This window comes from Chrysochloris asiatica, unplaced genomic scaffold (assembly GCF_000296735.1).
Source record: "Chrysochloris asiatica unplaced genomic scaffold, ChrAsi1.0 scaffold00096, whole genome shotgun sequence".
Taxonomy (NCBI): Eukaryota; Metazoa; Chordata; class Mammalia; order Afrosoricida; family Chrysochloridae; genus Chrysochloris; species Chrysochloris asiatica.
The window spans coordinates 1720106-1740072 of record NW_006408614.1 but is presented as its reverse complement, the minus strand read 5'-3'; the positions used below and the strand labels follow the sequence as shown (position 1 = coordinate 1740072).

The 19967-nt window shown below is 44.3% G+C and overlaps 1 protein-coding gene across 1 annotated transcript in view; it reads right to left on the bottom strand.

Moving 5' to 3' along the window:
* The window catches only part of FBXO36 (F-box protein 36), a 90412-nt gene that overhangs the window by 21824 nt on the left and 48621 nt on the right, over positions 1–19967 (bottom strand). The window contains exon 2 of the mRNA XM_006866793.1: positions 4121–4229. Coding sequence (XP_006866855.1) covers positions 4121–4229 — 109 coding nt within the window. The remainder of the gene's footprint in view (positions 1–4120; positions 4230–19967) is intronic.

The following is a 19967-nucleotide window of genomic DNA, read 5'->3' as shown; positions in this document are numbered from 1 at the left end:
GGGTTCAGGGGCCATCTTGGAGTCATTCTACCTCCAGAAACCTCCAGTACAGAGGGAGCTCTAGAAACAGAGACAAGTCCAGATTCAGGGTCTGCTGGTGGACTGGATCTAGTGTCTATAAAGATGAAAAGGATCAAGGAGAACAGTAAGGTTTGGGCCTGACAAGGGTGGGGAGTGAGGGATCAGGAGCTACTTCCGGACACCTTAAGTCTGAGATCCTTGAATGGACACATCAAGAGGACGGCTAGATAAATATATGAGTCTGGAGGTTGGGGAAAGGTCCATGCAGGAGAGATCCAACTGGGACTTCCCTGTTTAGGGGAGGTATTTAAAACCATGGTTACGAGTCAGGCTGATAACCTCAAGTCAGCAGTTCGAAACTACCAGTGGTTCCTTGGGAGAAAGATGAGGCTTTCTGTTCCTGTAAAGATTTAGGAGAGGCCATACAGGGTCTCTATGTGTTGGAAATGACTCCACGGCACACCAACACCTTCATTTAAAACCGTAGAAGAATTGAGGCATTTGAGTTATGGTGTGCTGGAGGAGAATACTGAAAGTGCCATGGGCTGCCAAAAGAACAAACAGCTCTGTGTTGGAAGAAGTACAGCCAGAGTGCTCCTTGGAGGCCAGGATGGCCAAACTTCGTCTCTCATACTTCGGACATATTGTCTGGAGGAACCAATCACTGGAGAGGGATATCATGTTTGGTGAAGTGGAGGGTCGGAGAAAAAGAGGAAGACCCCAAAGCGATGGATTGGCTCAGTGGCAGCAGTGATGAGCTCAGGCGTAGCAGCGATTGTGAGGTTGAGCCCAGGACTGGGCAGTGTTTCATTCTGTTGTGCATAGGGCCTCTATGAGTCGGTACCGACTTGGTAGCACCTCAGAACAACAACATTTAAAATCAGATCTATTCCCCCCGGGGAGTAGTAAGTAGGGATCAACAAGCGCAGAGGCCCAACACTGAGAGGTAGAGAGATGACACAGTAGAGGAGACATGAGGTGGGAGGAGACTCCTGAGACAGGAAAAGAGGAGAAGAAAATGTCACAAGAATCTGCTGAGAGGCCGAGGGAGCAGGGTGACATGGCGCTGGTCCTCTGCCAAGGTGACCCAGATTTCCAGGGACAGGTTGTCACTGTGTTAAGATATCAGATGGAGAAGAGTTTGAAGTGAGAAAAGCTGGGGGGAAATTCTTAGGGATATGGCAGTAGAACAAATCCAATCAAACATTATTTCTTTAACAACAACAACAACAAATGATGATCAAGAGCTGAGTGTGTACCATGACCCCGTCGTAGTGGGTCACTGAATGCTCACAATAGATGCATGACATAAATATGATTATCCTCAGTGAAGGATGAGAAGACTGATTCATAGACGAGATGAGTCATGGGCCATGGTCCCACAGCTGGCCAGCAAACACACTCAAACCCTGGTTGATGACCACCAGCCCTGGCACTCGGCCACAGTGAGCCAGTCTTCAGCTGGACGGAGCTGGCTTTGGGAGGGCCCCGCTGTGAGAAGTGGAGAAGGTGCGTGAGGAACCACAGACAGTGTTGTTCGGACTTCTCCCCTCTGCTAGGGTGCTCCGGGGCACTGGGAGACCTAGAACTCGACCCAGGGGCTTTGGAACTGGCCAGGCCGAGACTGGGACCCTCCAGCCTCACTGTAAAGTCTCCTTGACCTTCCCTGCCTGACTGCACCCCTAGACACCCTTCCTCTCCAGGTAGGAGGAGAACCAACAGGTGGGCCAGGGTACCAGAAGCTGAAAATGTGCGTTATTGCCTCGTTTTATCCAGAGTCTTCCAAGTGATAATCCTGAAACCAATGAAGCCCCCCAGCCCCAGTCCAAACATATCTTGTTTAATTGCACGTTATAAATTGAAGGCTGGTGACAACCGCGCATGGAGCCAACTCTATGGGTGCCATTGTTCCAACAGCCTGTGCTCACTTGGTGTCTCTGCATCCCATATTTGTCATTCTCACACTAGTTGAGACGGTTTGATCACGCGGCTGTGCATTTAAAGGACAACAGTGTAGTGTCAACAGAAAATCCGTGTGGCCCACTTGATTGCGGTATGTGCTGTGTTTAGGTGGTTTGGGACTATACCTGTACTATCTCCCAGGTCTGCTGGTATCTAGGGCATAGGAGGGGTTGGTACTGAACCAGCCCTCAGAAGCCAATTGCTGACCTTCCCTTCCAGTCTCTCAGTCCAAACTCCTATCTCCAGGTGTTTACAGCCATCAACTAGAAAACCACATGACCTTTCAGTTACCAGTCAGCACTCACTAGACTCTGGGCTTTGGGGTAGTCATTAGAGTGATTAGAAAATAATATAGGCCCTAACTTGAAAATGAAGTGTTTCCTAGAAGCTGACTTCAGAGCTATCTGTGTGGAGCAGGCTGGTTCTCCGTTAAGTAAGTATGGCATGCCTGGAATGAGCTCTCATCAGTTGAAAAGTGAACAGTCTTTCTCCCAAATGGTTCTTGCTGAAGCCGATAATGAGTTGTATCAAAGCATGCTATGAAGGCATGAAGGAAGTAAGATGAACGCATTGGCAGGGATTTTAGGCAATCAATCCCAACATTTTTTTTTTAATTGGAGTGAAAATATACACAATAAAACTTTCACCAATCCAACAATTTCCACATGTACAATTTGGTGACACTGATTCGATTCTTCACATTGTGCGATCTTTGTCACTATCCTTTTCAACTTTCCCCCCACCATAATCAAGCCAGACCTCTAGTTATTCAAGGGAAAACAAAACAAAACCTTCTCCCCCTAACAACACCTACTACTATGCATGAAAGGTGCTCTGGTAGCGTAGTGGTTACGAGTCGGGCTACTAATCTCACAATCAGCTGTTCCGCGGGAGAAAGATAAGGCTTTCTGCTCCCGTAAAGATTTACAGCCTCGGAAACTCTGTACAGGGTCGCTATGAGTCGGAACCGACTCCACAGCACATAACAACAACAACTATGCATGAAGGGTGTGAGGGCAGAGTCTGACCCCTCTGACTTCACAGGGGGTGAAAAGCATCAAACAACACCAGTCCAAGGCTGAGTTCTCTGAGGTGGTGGTCAGACCTGTCAGTTCTGACACCACCCACCCCTCCCCGGCATCCTCGGCTTCTCCCCTGGGATCTACAACTCACTGCAGCAGCCACACAGAACTCGCAGGTTTCCTTGTGAAGCTGACAGGCTCAGAGTGCTCAAACACAGTTCTCTGGTGTGGAATGCCTCTTCTCAGCTGGGCCCACAAGCACGCCTCTCTCTGGTCCTCGATCTCACAACCGCTCTACCCCTTGGCCTCTGCCCTGCTCGGGCAATGTTACAAAGGTCTTTTCGTGCTGCCTATAAAAGTCGTTTGAACCACAGGGTCGGTGTTTCAAAGCTCACCAGCCGCTCCTTGGAAACCCTATAAAGGGTCACTATGGGTTGGAACCGACTTGATGGCACTTAACAACAACAACAACAATAAATGCCCAAAAGGAGCTCTGGTAGTGTAGTGGTTACAAGTTGTGCTGCTAACCTGAAGGTCAGCAGTTCGAAACTATCAGCCACTGTCCGGGAGAAAGATGAAGCTTTCTGCTCCTGTAAAGATTTATAGCCTGGGAAATCCTATGCAGGGTCGCTATGAGTTGGAACTGATTCCATGGCACACCGCCGCCACATAAATGCCCAAAGGGCACTCCACTCCACCCTAAGCCTCATCGTAAATACACTCACCTCCAGCTCCATGGTCAGTGAACCTAGCTCTCCCAGTAAAGAGCCTGGAGGCTCCGCTCTGTAAGCGACCCTCTATATGCGGCTCCTTAGAAACCCTACACAGGGTCACTATGGGTTGGAACTGACTTGACGACACTCAGTAACAACAACCGTATATTAATGGGATCCACATGTTGACCTGGAATCTTAACTACATCAAGATATTTCCCATAAGAAAATCTCATGATATGCTACTGCTTTCTGCTTTTCTAAGAACCCAATGTTCTGTTATTTCTAGAACCTAATTCCCTATTGCTCCCTGAGATGATGAGCAATGTGCTACTTCTCTAGCAGAATTGATCACCGATTAAAGAACTGAACAGCAAATCCCTGAAATGCCCCTTTCCTTGCCTTGAAGATGTGAATTCTCTAGGAAGTCTACGTGAGATTCTTTGACTTCTCCAGGTTTGGCTGTTCGATACTCACTCCTCAGAGAGATCTTCCACCATCTGAAGATTATCTGCAATGGAACACAAGGGGATAGGAATCAAGAGTTACTCCAGTACCAAGGTTTGTGGTGTTGAAAAATAGCGGCGGTACGCACTCTGTATCCAACATCAGCTCTAGCTTTGCAATTGGCAGCTGTGATGCCTTGAATCTACTTGATGTGGCTTGTCTATCCAGTCTTCTTAATTCCCAAGTGATTGGGTGGGACTATGCAAAAAAGGTATAGAGGACTCTAAGACTAGGATTGGTTAGTTTGCTCTAAAGCTGGGTTTCAAAGGAACCATCTCAGAAGCAGAGACGGAAGATCCCAAGACCATCAACACAAAAGAGTATGAGTGACATGTGAGATCCCTCAGATGACAGCACAGGTGACGGCAGAGGCAGTGGTATGGAGAAAGAGCAGCTTCGGGCTCTAGACCCATGGACTGAGTGAAGCTGACTGCCTACGGGCAGGGGACTAGCTTGCAGAATGTGCCCTTTCGGCATTCACAGCCCGGCTAAGAGAACTTTGCAATACTTGCCAGAGCAGGGCAGAGGCCGAGGGACCACATGGCTGAGAGGCTGAAGACAGAGTGAGGCATGCCTGCAGTACAGCCTTCCTGACTGGAGAACTGCTGCATCCTGAGCTGGTTTTGATCCTGAATTGCACCCTGGTCACTTCCCTAATAAACCCCATCATCGTGACTATTGTTATAAGTTCTGTGTGGCCATTGCAATGGATTATGGAAACCCAGTGTGAAGCAGAGCATGCTGGGGAAGGAGAGATGGTTGGTGTCAGACAAGCGTAAAGAAGGTTGTAGGGTGGACGCATGTCTGACCTCTGCTTTCTAGCAATCAACCTTGGACTGAGTTTGAGTTTGAGCCTCTTCCCCCTTTGTGAACTCAGGGGAAGTCAGACATGGCTCCCACATGGTTTCTATAGCAACACATCAAACCAGAAAATAGGGTTGTGTATCACGGAACATTTTCCTTAGAGAATCTTGTTGTTAGATGCTGTTGAGACATTTTCAACAAATAGAACTGTCCCATAGAGTGTTCTTGGATATGATCTTTACAGAAGCAGGTCGCTAGAAAAAAGATGTGGAAAAAAATCTGTTCGCAACAGATTAGTTAGTAATGGAAAGGTTTGTAGTTTGAGCCCACCCAGTGGCTCTGCTGGATAAAGACCTTGTTATCTTCTCCTATAAAAAATTACACCCTAGAAAACTGTAAGGGACAGTTAGACTGTGTTACACGGAGTCACTACACGTTGACAATACTCAATGGCTCCCAATAACAACAACCTTGATATTAGCAGACGGCCAAGGCTTTCTCACCTGGAGCACTGTGGGGTTCTGAACCAACAACCTTTAGGTTAGCATAACTACCAAACCCACTGCCCTCACATTGAATCCGACTTGACCCGCAGGATTTCTGAGGTGGTCATCTTTACGGAAGCAGATTTCCACATCTCTCTCCTCTGGAGTGGCTGGTGGGTTCGAACCACTGACCTTTTGGTTCACAACTGAGTGTTTAACCAGTGCATGACCAGGGCCCCTTCCTGTAGAGATGGCCACCTAGAGAACCCTGTGGTGCATTTCTACTGTCACCTGGAGTTGCTGAGTCATAAACCAACCTACTGACACCTTCCAACCACCTAGAATTTACAGAGTAACTAGCTAGGCAGTTCATGTTCAGCAGGGCTGGGATTACCACTGGGCGGTCTGAATGCAACGGCCACGTTCTTTATTCCACATCCTCTAAAACCTTTAAAATGAACAGAGAAGGCAGAAGTCCATCGCACACAATGCAGGTGGTACAACGTTTCAAAGGAGCAATGTCAGAAGTGAAATGTCTCCTTCCCTATAACCTTTTCAACAAAATACCCAACCTGATGCCTTTGAGTTGACCTTGATTTATGGTGATCCGATGTGACAGAACACAGCTGCTCCACAGGGGTTTCTTGGCTGTCCTTTTTAGGGACGCATACCACCAGGCCTTGCTTCTGAGGTGCTTTCTTCCGATGGGCTCAGTATGCCATCCTTGAGGTTAGTGTTGCTAGTCCTGCTCTTGTTAAGTGCCACTGATTTGGTTGTGATTCATAACAACCCTGCAGAGCAGGAGCTTGTTGTTGTTGTTGTTAAGTGCCGTCGAGTCGGTTCCCACCCATAGCGACCCTGTACAGGGTTTCCGAGGGTGTAAATCTTTACAGGAGTAGAAAGCCTCATCTTTCTCCCGCGGAGCGGCTGGTAGTTTTGAACCACTGACCTTAAGGTTCGCAGCCTGATTCGTAACCACTACGCTACCAGAGCTCCTTTAGAGCAGGAGCAGGGAACCTTTTTTCTGCCAAAATCTGTAACATCACTTGCGAGCCATACAAAATTATCACCTTAAAACTTAACCTGCTTACTATAAGAACAAGCAAGTTGTTTCCAGGGAGCCATCAAGGCAAGCAATCAAGTCCCTTCAGGACAACCCCCTTCCAAGACTGAAACTCAAAGGGAACACACAAACAAGCATATAAGCTTGCTGGTGACCACACTGGTCAGCTGGTGAGTGGAAGAGGAGAAAAGACAGCAATGAAGATATGGGCTGAGCTTGACCATGTTCCACAGACTCTGGTTGACCTGGAGATGAGAGAGAGAAGAGGAAGGGCTGGTTGGTCCAAACTGTGGTGAGAGCTGGGGACACTTGAGCCCACGGACAAGGACATAGCCACAGAGGGCTAGAGCTGAGAGGGACACATCCAGCTGATATGAAGTGAGGGGAGATGCACAAGAACACCCAAACTTGCAGACAGTACCCATTTGACCTAGTCTTAATGGCTTGATAATCACAACTTGACTAGAGGAAGATTAAAAAAACAATTTTTGATAAAGGAAACAAGTGTAAGTTGCTACATACAATATGATGAACTTGACCTATACTTATGGATTTAGTTGCTCAAAATACCAACTGAGAGGGAAGGAGCCTTCATATCAAGTATCAATGCTATCCTCTCTGTATACAGGGGTGATAGTGATGGGCAACTTAGACACTGGCTACCTAAAATGGGGAGGGGGGCTATAAAGGCACAAAGTGACTGGCTTACAAGGTTTCAAGAGGGATTTTAGTTTCAGAGTGTGTGAGGAAAGATAGAGTCCCCACTGAATAGTTTTCATCTTGTCTAGATGGGTCTGGTGAAAAGAGATGGGGATAAAATTCTTATGATTCAATAGTGAGTTAATTGTTATCATGACTAATTAAAACTGTCACAACTATAAAGGTAGAAGTTTTGTAACAAAAAAGGGAGACTAGTTAATCTTACAGTCCAGAAGCAAAGGACCCTAGGACCATCAAGGGCAAAAGGCACGAGCGGAATGTGGGACCCTAACCAGAGAAGCAGCGACACCAGAGATGGAGGCAGAGATAAGGACATGGAGAGAGGGAGCAGCTGAGGACTCTAGATTCATGGAAAGAGAACAACTGAGTGCTGGTGGCCAGGAGGCAGGCTTGCAGAATGTGCCCTTTGGTTGTTTAAATGATTATATACTCCAGGATGTTTTTGTGTATATATCATCCCCTCCCAAAAAAAACACAACAGAGGGAATAGAAGCAAAAATACTGTTGAATGATGACACATGGAAGAGATTGTAGTCATAGCAATGAAATGATCAGAGTAAAACCGATGTTCTCCCATGTAAACTATCACTCAATTCACAATAAAAACTTAAAAAACAAACAAACTTAGCCTGCTATATTGGGTCAAACATTTAATTAACTCACCCCTAATGTGATAGTTTAATGAGCTGGACCACAAAGTCAGTTTGATCTGCAAGGTCGGTAGTGCAAGCTCACCAGCCATTCCTTGGAAACCTTATACAGGGTTGCTATGGGTTGAAACTGACTTGAGGGCACTTAACAACAACAGTGTGATGGCTGGAGTTGAGGTTGCCCTGGCAGGTACAGACCAAGTGATTTCATAGGCCTTAAACTGGAGTCCAAGGAGCTCTGGTAGCGTAGTGGTTACGAATCGGGCTGTGAGCCACAAGGTCAGCGGTTCGAAACTACCAGCTGTTCTGTGGGAGAAAGATGAGACTTTCTGCTCCCGTAAAGATTCCCAGCCTCAGAAACCCTGTACAGGGTCACTATGAGTCGGAACCAACTCCATGGCACATAACAACAACAACATACTGGAGTCCTGGTGTGGTGCTGTGGGTTCATGCGCCAGACTGCAAAGCTGTTTGAACTGCAAGGTCAGCGGTTCAAGCTCACCAGCTGCTCCTTGGAAACCCTATACAGGGTCGCTATGGGTCAGAACTGACTTAATGGCACCCAACAACAACAACATACAGGCCTTGGGCCAGACATTTCCCACCCCTACTGTATAGAGTTTCAGAGGAACAGCTGGTGAGTTCAAACTGAACTTGTGGTCCAGTGCTTATCTGATGGTGTCACACCAGGACTCCTTAGGTTTGTTGTTGCTGTGGTTGTTAAGTACCATCAAGTCGATTCTGACCCATAGTGGCCCTGTATAGGATTTCCTAGGAGTGGCTGGTAAACTTGAACTGCCAACTTTGCAGTTTAAACCAACTTTGCAGTCAGGCGCATTCGCCTGCAGCGCCACACCATGTTGAAAGCAAACGATGCCACAAAACACCTTTCTGGGAGGCTGTTGTGAGGTGTGTTAGTTCTGACTCAAAGCAACCCCATGTACAACAGAATGGAGCACTGCCCAGCCCTGCACCGTCCTCACAATCTTTGCTGTTTAAGCATTGCAACTGTTGCGTCAACCCATCTTGTTGGGGGTGGGGAGGGGGAAGGAGGCTTCCTCTTTTTGGCTGAACCTCCACTTTATCAAGCAAGATGTCCTTCTCCAGGGTCTGGTCCCTCCTGGTGACCTGTCCGAAGCCTAGGAGAGGAGGAGCTGTGTAGCATGAATTATATCACCATGAAGGTAAGTCTCTGGTTGTATTCTGCCACAAGAACATAATTTAACAAGCCGATACCAAGAGTCCACAAACTGAATCCAGGAGCCCAGTAGGGCCCTGTGCAAGACTTATCTCTTCAAGGCAACAGTGTCACCTTGAAAATGACACACTCAGATCCCCTTCTAGTCAGGCCAAGTGACCAGATCATTGGGTAAGAGGAGGTCTTGGGAACAGGAGTTCAAGCCCAGGCGCTGTCCCGTTGCTGAACCTGCTTATGATGCTGTTCATAAAATACACAGGAAGCTTGTGCAGTCTGCACACAGCTGCTTCTTCTCTTGTCCACCATTCATCTCATCAACAAAAGAAGGTGGCCAGCATTCGTTATGCTAATCAATAAGCATGCTGGTACTGATTAGGAGGGAGTCTTTGAAGTTTGTCATATATGGTCTCTGGAGGGTAAATCCACCTTAACTCACACAGATGAGAATCCTACTGTCTCCTCTGAGGTGTTCAAACTAAATTCCAGAGCATGTGGCGCTTGCCTCAGGAAACATGGCTAGCTAGGACAAGAAGCCACACCTCCTCATTCGTGGTTCAGAAACAAAGGGTTCTTTCTTTGGAGCTCTGGAAGCACATCTCAGCGATTGGCTGTTCATCAAAAGGTTGGCGATTCAAAGCCACCCAGCAGCTCCATGGAAGAAAGACCTGGTCATTGGCTCCCCTAAAGACTGCTAGTGTTGTTAAGTGTCAATGAGTCGGTTCTGACTCATAGCAACCCTGTAGTACAGGGTCTCTGAGGAGAGGAGTGCCTGGTGAGTTTGAACTGCCAACCTTGTAGTTCAAACTGACCATGCTATCCAGTGCTTATCCTACAGCACCACAAGCCTATAGGGGCAGTTCTACTCGGTCACATGGAGTCATTAGAGTTAGAATCGACTTGCACCCTACAACAAGCTTTTCCTTATATACATCCTTCATCCCACAACTCAGCAAACCACATCCACAAACAGTATAGAGAAAACTAACCATCAGACTCACAACCTAGCCTGTCATGACTGTTATATGTTGTCGAATGGAAAACCTACCAGATTTCCTACCACTTATGACCTCTCACCAGCCACTCCTTGGAAACCCTACACAGGGTTGCTATGAGTCGGAACTGACTCAACAGCACTTAAAAATAACAACAGCACTGTCTCAGGGAGGCGTCCTGGTAGCTCAAGTGCTTAAGTGCTTAACTGTTAACCCAGAGAAGAGCCGCTCCAAGAGAAAGACAGGGTTGTTTGCTTCCATAAAGATTTACAATCTTGGAAACCTCATGGGACAGCTGTAGTCTGACCTACAAGATCACTATGCATCACAGGCTACTCAACCGGCAGGGGCTTTGCAGCACTGTCTCTTGGAGTGAAGAAAATATAGTTTAAAAGCACTTTTAAAAGCTAATATTGGAAACAGCAAGGAAAAACTTTATAAATCATTGAGAGGAATTTAAATTGGTTGGCAAGAGTTACTACAAATCTTAAAAATACTCATACTCATTGACCCAGATGGTCTACGTGTAAGAATTTATCTTAAGGAATTTATCAGAGATGCATACAAAGTTGTTTGTTTGTTTGTTTTCCAAAAGGATATTTTTGTTGGGTTTACTATATAATGAAAAATCAGAATTAACCTAAGGGTCTAGTGGTAGGGGACTAGTCAAATAATCAAGATGTGATGGAATTCTCTGTAGCCAACAAAATAATTTATGGAAAAACAATAAATAGCACAGGAAAATGCTAATGATTAGTTATTAAAAGGCTCAAGTAAGTATGGGCCACGGATTGAAATATTGAAAGGAAAACATGTAGGATTAGGAAAATGACTAAGCTACAGAGATTAGTACAAGCTATACGGGTTTTACTCATCACTTGAATGTTTTTCTAGTTTTTGTTTTTGTTTTCTTCTTCTGCATTGTCTATGTTGCCTGCATTTGCTTCTTGGGCACAACTCAAAATGAAGAGAAACAGCTGTAAACATCTATAAATAATCAGAAAATGGAATGTATGAAGTATGAATCTAGGAAAATTGAAACTTGCCAAAAATGAAATGGAACACATATACATCAATATCTTAGGCATTGGTGAGTTGAAATGGACTGTTGTTGGTTATTTTGAATCTGAGAATCACATAGCTTACTATGTCAGGAATGATAAACTGAAGAAGAATGGCATAGCATTCATCATCAAAAATAACATATTAAGATCTGTCATGATGTACAATGCTGTCTGTGATAGGATAATATCCATGCACCTACAGGAAAGATTAGTTAATACCACTATAATTCAAATTTATGCACTAACCACTAAAGCCAGAGATGATGAAACTGAAGAATTCTACCAACTTCTTCAGCCTGAAATTGATCAAATATGCAATCAAGACGTATTGGAGATTGGAATACAAAGGTTAGACATAAAGAGGAAGGATCAGTAGTTGGAAAATATGGCCTTGGTGAGAGAAACAATGCTGGAGATCCCATGAAAGAATTTTGCAAGACCAATGGCTTCTTCATTGCAAACATCTTTTAAAACAACATAAAAGACGATTATACATGTACATTTCACCAAATGGAATACAAAGAAATCAAACTGACTACATCTATGGAAACAGACAGTAGAAAAGCTCTGTATCATCAGCAAAACCAGGCCAGGGGCAGACTGTGGGACAGACCATCAATTGTTTATGCAAGTTTAGGCTGAAGCTGAAAAAAATTAAAACAAGTCAAAGAGAGGCAAAATATGACATTGAACATATCCCACCTGAATTTAGACATCATGGGAAGAACAGATTTGATGCATTAGACTCCTGAGGAGTTGTGGGATGACATAAATAAAAGAGAAAGAAAATCATACAGGAAGGATGTAAAAGGTCAGTAAGAAGGCAAGGAAGAAAGAAAAGACCAAATTGAATGTCAGAAAAGACTCTGAAACTTGCTCTCCAGAGTGGAGATGCTAAAGCAAATGGAAGTGAGGAGGTACAAGAGCTGAACAGAAAATTTCAAAGGGCAGCTTGAGAAGACAAAGTCATATATTATAATGAAATGTGCAAAGATCAGGAGTTAGAAAACCAAATGGGAAGAATATGCTCAACATTTCTCAAGTTGAAAGTACTGAGGCAAAAATTCAAACCTCGACTTTCAATACTTAAGGATTATTTGGTTAAAATACTGAATGATGCAGAGAGCATCATCAAAAAGAAGATGGAAGGAATACACAGAGCCACTCTACCAAAAAGAAATGGTCGATGTTCAACCATTTCAAGAGGTAGCATATGATCAAGAGCCAATGGAACTGAAGGAAAAAGTCCAAGGTACATTGAAGGCTTTGGCAAAGAACAAGGCTCTGGGAATTAATAGAATATAAATCAAAATCTTACAACAAATGGATACAACACTGTAGGCACTCACTCATCTATGCCAAGAAATTTGCAAGACAGCTACCTGGCCAATTTCCTGGAAAAGATCTGTATTTGTGCCCATTCCAAAGAGAGGTGACCCAACAGAATGCAGAAGTCATCAGATAGTATCATTATTATCACATGCAAGTAAAATTTTGCTAAAGATAATTCAAAACTGGCTGCAATAGTACATTAGCAGGGAATTGCCAGAGATTCAAGCCAGATTCAGACAAGGACATGTAACGAGGGTTATCATTGCTGATGTCCGATGGATCTTGGCTGAAAGCACAGAATACCAGAAAGATGTTTACTTGTGCTTTATTGACTATGCAAAGGCTTTTGATTGTATAGATTATGAAAAGCTATGGACAACATTGGAAAGAATGAGTATTTGGGGACACTTAATTGTGATCATGAGGAATCTGTACATGAACTTAGAGGAGGTTGTTCGAACAGAACAAGGGAACACCAAATGGTTTAAAATCAGGAAAGGTGTATGCCAGGGTTGTATTCTTTCACCATACGTATTCAATCTGAATTCTGAGCAAATAATCTGAGAAGCTGTGTTCTATGAAGAAAAACGTGGCATCAGGATTGGAGGAAGACTTATTAACAACCTGTGATATGCAGATGATACAACCTAGCTTGCTTGTTTGTTGTTAAGTACCGTGGAGTCAGTTCTGACTCATAGTGACCCTGCACAGGGTTTCCGAGGCTGTAAATCTTTACAGAAGCAGAACGCCTCATTTGTCTCCCGTGGAACCGCTAGTAGTTTAGAACTGCTGACCCTGAGGTTCGCAGCCTGGTTCATAACGACTACACTACCAGAGCTCCTTGCTTGCTTACTCACGTTCAAATTACCAGAGGTTGGAGGATGCAAGATGCTTGTCTAATATTGGGAGCAGGCCACACCATCAAGGAAACACCCTTTCAGTTCATTGACTACTCACAGCCAATCATCATGGAGTTAAGTATGCCTGCTCGTAGCCAATAATCATAGAGTTAACTATCAACTGCTAAACAACTGAGAATCCTGGCTCCATCAAGTTGATACAGAACTTTTAAGTATCACAAGATAATACAACCTTGCTTGCTGAAAGGACAGAAGACTTAATGATCACAGCCTCTGGTATGGGTTGCACCTCAATGTAAAGAAAACAAAAATCCTCACTACTGGGCTAATAAATAACATCATAATAAATGAAGAAAAGATTGAAGTTGTCAAAGACTTAATTTTGCTAGAAACCACTATCAACTGTCATGGAAGCAGCAGTCAAGAAATCAAATGGCTTATTGCACTAGGCAAATCTGCTACACAAGACATTTTCAGTGTTCAAGAACAAAGATATTAGTTTGAGGTCTAAAGTGTGCCTGACCCAAGTCGTGGTATTTTCAATAGCCTCATATCCATGTGAAAGTCTGGCAGTGACTAAGGAAGACCATAGAAGAATCAATGCATTTGAATTATGATGTTGGAGAAAATATTAAAGGTACCATGGACTGCCAGAAGAACAAACAAATCTGTGTTGAAAGAAGAACACCAAAATGCTCTTTAGAAGTCAAGATGACCAGACTTCGTCTCTTATATTTCAGACATCTCATCAAGAGAGACCATTATACTTGGAGAAGGACATTATACTTGGTAAAATGGTGGGTCAGTGAAAAAGAGGGAGACCCCCAACAAGATGGCTCGGAACAGTGGCAGCAACAATGGACTCAAGCGTAGCAACAATAGTGAGGATGGTACCAGAGTGTCTCATTCTGTTGTTCGTGGGCTTGTTAGGGGTCGTAACCTACTCGACAGCAACAAACAAGAAGAGCTGGGAAGGCAAACATCAAGGTTAGGCTGCCTTTAATTTTATGCTTCAGTATTAGTCAGCAGATAACAGGCATTGAGGGCCAAAAGTGAAGAAAGTGGATGTTTTATTGAAAATGAAGAGGATTTATTTCGTGGTATGGAGTCCTGATGTGGCACTTCTGTAGAATAAGCACTGGACTGTTTGTAACCACAAGGTCAGTGGTTCAAACCCACTAAGCCACTCCTTGGAAACACTATAGAGATGTTACGAGTCACAATTGATTCCATGGTGCTTACCAAACAGCATTTAAGCTGTAAACAATTCTGGGGTTTGGGCACAAATTTACAACATTGAATCTGCATATGTTCCCCTATGTATCTACGCCCATAACCCATCTGTCAGCCCATCATACTGTAGTGGCTTGTGGGTTGCTATGATACCAGAAGCTAAACCACCAGTATCTCACATAGCAGGAAGGTCACCGGTACGTTAGACCGTTCACCCACTGTAGGGCATTTTGGGGCTTGCTTCTAATTTGGGACTGTTTTCTATAACATAGACATTTGCGTGTGACCCCAAGTGTCCACTTTTCTGGAATAAATACCCAGGAGCATAATTGCTGGGTTGGATGGCAACTGTATATTTAGGATTTTTGGTGGGTTTTTTTGTTGTTGTTTTTAAGAAACTGCCAAACTATAGACACCTAAAAAGCAATGTATGAGTGATTTGGTTTCTCTCCACCCTTGCCAGCATTCAATTTTATTTTGTTATTTCAGCCATACTGGTAGGTGTGTAGTCACATTTCATTATGATTTCCACTGCTGAATATCTTTTCATGTGTTCATCTGAATATCCTCTGCAGTAAACTGTTTTTTGGTGTCTGCTGCCCATTTCCTAGTTGGAGTGTTTGTTCATGTTGTCTAAACACTAATCCTTTGTTGGATGTGCAGTTTGCAAATATTTCTTCTCACTCTGTAGTATCTCTTCAGAAGGTCTTCCAAAAAATTAGAGATTTTTAATTTTCATGGAGCCCAATTTATCAAAAAAAATTTTTTTTTTCTTTTCTGAATCATGCTTTTGGCTTCAAGTCTAAGAACTTTTTCTAGCACAAGATCCCAATGGCTTTGTTCCTAAAAGTTTCATCAGGTTAATTTTTTAGTAGGCTGTGAAGCTTAGGGTGAGTCTCAGTTTTTCATTTTTGTTTTTGGTCCCTTAGTATCCAATTAAAGGATCCCTGGTGGCACAGTGGGTGAAACACTTTAAGTGGGTCAACAATTCAAGCCAACCATCTGCTCCACAGAAGAAAGGGGAGGCAGTCTGCTTCCAAACATTTGTTGTTGTTGTTGTTAGGTGCCATCGAGTCAGTACCAACTCATAGCGACCCTATGCACAACAGAGTGAAACATTGCCCGGTCCTGGGCCAACCTCACGGTTGTTGCCATGCTTGAGCCCATTGATGCGGCCATTTTGCCAATCCATCTTGCTGGGGGCTCTTACAGTGTCAGAAACCTAAGGGAGCAGTTCTACTCTGTCCGGTAGGGGGCACTATCAGTTGGAACTGACCCCATGGCAGTGGGCTTAGTGCTTGGTTAGATACCTACTTGTATTTGTTGAAGAGGCAAACCATCCTGCATGGAATTGCTCTTGTACTTTTGTCAAAATACTTGTGTGGGCCTATTTTGGGCTTACTTGTTGATTCTATTGATCTATATCTTTATCCCTCCACCAGTACCACACAATCATTGAGTACTTGTAGCTAGATGAGAGGGCTTCAAAAAGTTTGTGGGGGAAAAAAATTTAATTGAAAGATAATAGAATTTTTCCATGACATTTTTGAAGCCGCCCTGTATCTAAAAAGCAAAAAATCAAACCCATTGCTGTGACATTGATTCTGACGCAGGGGAAATCCAAGTGTTGCGGAGGGAACCGAGGGCCCTAGAGTTTTCTTGGCAGTAATCTGCAGACCTTTCTTCACTGGTGCTGTAGGGTGGATTCAAATCACCAATTGCAAATTGCTTGTGGCACTCTGGCCTTTACTGTAGCTATCTAATAAGTCTTGAAATTGGCTTGTGCAATTCCTTTCAAGGTCTTTTCAAACACCACCTCCTCAGCATGAAAAACTAGAGAGCAACTAAGGAAGACTGAAGACAGACTGATGTCTGTGAATTCTGGTGTGGGCCTACAATACTGAATATACCACGGACTGTCAGAAGAGCAAACAAATGTGTTTTGGAAGAAGTACAGTCAGATTATTGCTTAGAAGCAAAGATGATGAGAGTTTGTCTCGTGTAATTTGGACACGTTACCAGGAGGGACCAGTTCCTGGAGAAAGACATGGTGATTGGTAGAGAGAGGGTCACTGAAAAAGAGGAAGAACTGCAACCAGATGGACTGACACAATGGCTGCAACAATGGACCCAGGCATAATGACAACTGTGAAGATGGCAAAGGATGGGGCAGTGTTTTGTTCTGTTGTGCACAGGGTTGCTGTGTTAGACCAAGTGGACAGCATCTACCAACAAGATTCAGTCAACACTGTGAAGCATCTACTTTGATTTAGGTGTTGTAGATAACGTTAATTATTTTGTATTGTTTTCTTCTGTGAAATGGTTCTCAAGATGATCTGCAACCTTTCTTTTGAATTCTTTATCATATTTTTTTATTTTCAAGAACTCTTTCTGGCTTTTTGAATGTTTCCTTTTTTTTTTTTTTCCCCCTGTGGTGTGCTGTTCTTGTTTTAGGTCCCCAGGTGGTGCAAATGTTTGTGTTTGACGCAGTTGGAGGTTCAAACCCACTCTGCCATGAGATAAAGGCCTGGGGATTTGCCTTCATAAAGATTACAGCCCAGAATTCCGAGGGGCAGTTCTACTGTGTCACACATGGAGTCAGCATGAGCTGGAACGGACTTGGGGATAATGGGTTCGGTTGGTTTCATGTTGCTTCTCGGAAGCCTTGTCTCCTCTTACCCTTCTGAGGAGATTACTGCTAGGCTTCTAATTTTGTCTTTGACCATTTTCCTTGCTTTTTACCAGACTCTATTTCCTGTTTTGCTCTGGTCTTTCCTTTCAATTCTGATTTGTTAGGTGCTGACAAGCTGACTGGAACCTCTGGATGGATGTCTGACTGGAGCTGGCTCAGAGGAGGGCCTCACTCTGAGGTGACCTGTGGGTTTGTCTTAGCAGGAGGACCTTGTCTATTGTTTCTGGAGATCTCATTTCTGGACTGGTCAGATTCCTGACTCTGCCCTCTGCCTGGAGGCCAGTAACCCGGCTGCCTGCAGCATTCTGGGAACTGGGAGTGAGTCACACCCTTCCGTATACTGGTAGGTGTTGTCCAGTTGGTTAGTGCTCTGCACAACAGAACAAAACACTGCCCCGTCCTGTACCATCCTCACAACTGTTGTTATGCTTGAGCTCATTGTTGCTGCCACTGTGTCACTCCATGTCAATGGGGGTCTTCCTCTTTTCACAGACCCTCTACCAAGCATGATGTCCTTCTCCAGGGACTGGCGGCTTCTGATAACATGTTCAAACTACACGAGATCAAATCTCACCAGCCTTGTTTCTCAGGATGTTCTGGTCGAGTTTCCCTTAATCACCTCCATTTTCAGCATAGCGTCCACCTGCTTTCAACTGGGCCTGGGGCTCCAAGTCCATAGTCTCTCTAGCTTACTGTTCCAAGGACCACACCTCCAGTTTTCTGCTGGGCGTGGGCAAAGCTGCTGCGGCTTGTGTCCAGAGGGAAGGATGAAGAACAAGGTTCTAACTGCTTCTTACTCAGCCTTACAAACATTCCTACTGTTTCCAGCCTCTTCTTCACCCTCAGGTTCAGAGAAAACTGTTTCCACCCACTCCTGGAAGATGCTGAGCTTCCAGTTCACCCATTTGATGGTTTCCTGACTCCTCACTACTAGCTTGGATTCCAGCTTTCTAAAGGTGGCTGAATGGACCCCTGATAGTGTAGTGGATTATGAGCTGGGCTGCTAACCTCAAGGTCAGCAGTTTGAATCTACCAGCATCTCTGCGGGAGAACGATGAGACTTTCTGCTTCCATAAAGATTTACAGCCTTGGAAACCCTATATAGGGTTGCTCTGAGTCAGAACTGAGTCAGTGGCACACAACCACCACCACCACCAAAGGCAGCTAAACCAGTTGCCAGGAGACCATCGGCTTTCCAGGTTGAATAATTGTGTTTCTGTTGTTGTCTCTCCCTTTCTATTTCTTAAGTGTTTCTGTCATTTTAGTGCTGTTACTAGAGGGAAAAAGGTAAACAATAGCTCTTTATCTAACAACAACAGCAAAACTGGAAAACTAGACAACTGGGACCGCCTAAAAACTAAGTACTTATGCTCATCAAAAGACTTTACCAAAACAATAAAAGAGAACTGAAAAATTGGGGGGAAAGTGACAACTGGGAAAAATATCTGACCACGATCTAATCTCTAAAATATACTGAGAGCCTCAATACTTCAACAACAAAGGACAAACAATCCAATCAGAAAATGGGCAACGGACATGAATAGACACTTCACCAAAAGACAGTCAGGTAACTAACAAACAGGTTGTTGTTAACTGTCACCGAAGTTGGTACTGACTCACAGCGACCCTGTCAGGATTTCCAAGGAGTGGCTGGTGGGCTTGAACTGCCGAATCCTGTGGCTAGCATTCCTGTGCTTATTTTATAGTGCTACACCAGGACTCCATCATTAGTCATGTTGTTGTTGTTGTTGTGTGCCATGGAGTCGGTTCCAACTCATAGCGACCCTGTACAGGGTTTCCGGGGCTGTAAATCTTTACGGGAGCAGAAAGCTTCATCTTTCTCCCACGGAACAGCTGGTAGTTTCGAACTACTGACCTTGCATTTTGCAGCCTGATTCGTAACCACTACACTACCAGAGCATTAGAGGGATGCAAATCAAAGGGACAATGAGATGCCACCTCACCCCTGTAAAACTGACACTAAGGAGAGAAAAACACAACCAACCAAAACCAGTACCTGCTGGAGAAGTTACAGGGACACTGGAACCCTTACACACTGCTGGTCGGATTGTAAACTGCTAAAACCACTACGAAAAATGGGGAAATGCTTCTTCAAACAGCTAGAAATAGAAATATCATATGACCCAGCAATCCTGCTCCCAGGTGTACATCCTGGAGAAATAAGAGCAGGGACACAAATAGACGAATGCGTAACCACGTTCACCGCAGCATTACTGACAAGAGCACACGCATCTACCAGTAGGAGAGTGGACGGGCAAAACAGGGCTCGTATATAAAATGAAACACTATTCAGTGGTAAAGAATCATGATGGGTCTTACAATGGATAAGTCAGGAGGCCACTACTGAGTGACTGAGATACGTCAGTCACAAAAAGACGGACATTGTATAATACCACTTTCACAAAAAGTCAACAAAGCCAGTAACTTTCTCTGATGGTCACCAAGGAAGGAAGAGGGAGGAGAATAAGTACTTACTAAACAGTTGTTGGTCAGTTTGTAGCATCGTGATGACTTGCATGTTGCTGTGATGTTAGAAGTTATGCCTCTAGTATTTTCAATGCTGGCAGGGTCACCCATGATGGACAAGTTTCAGCTGAGCTTACAGACCAAGACAGACTAGGAAGAAGG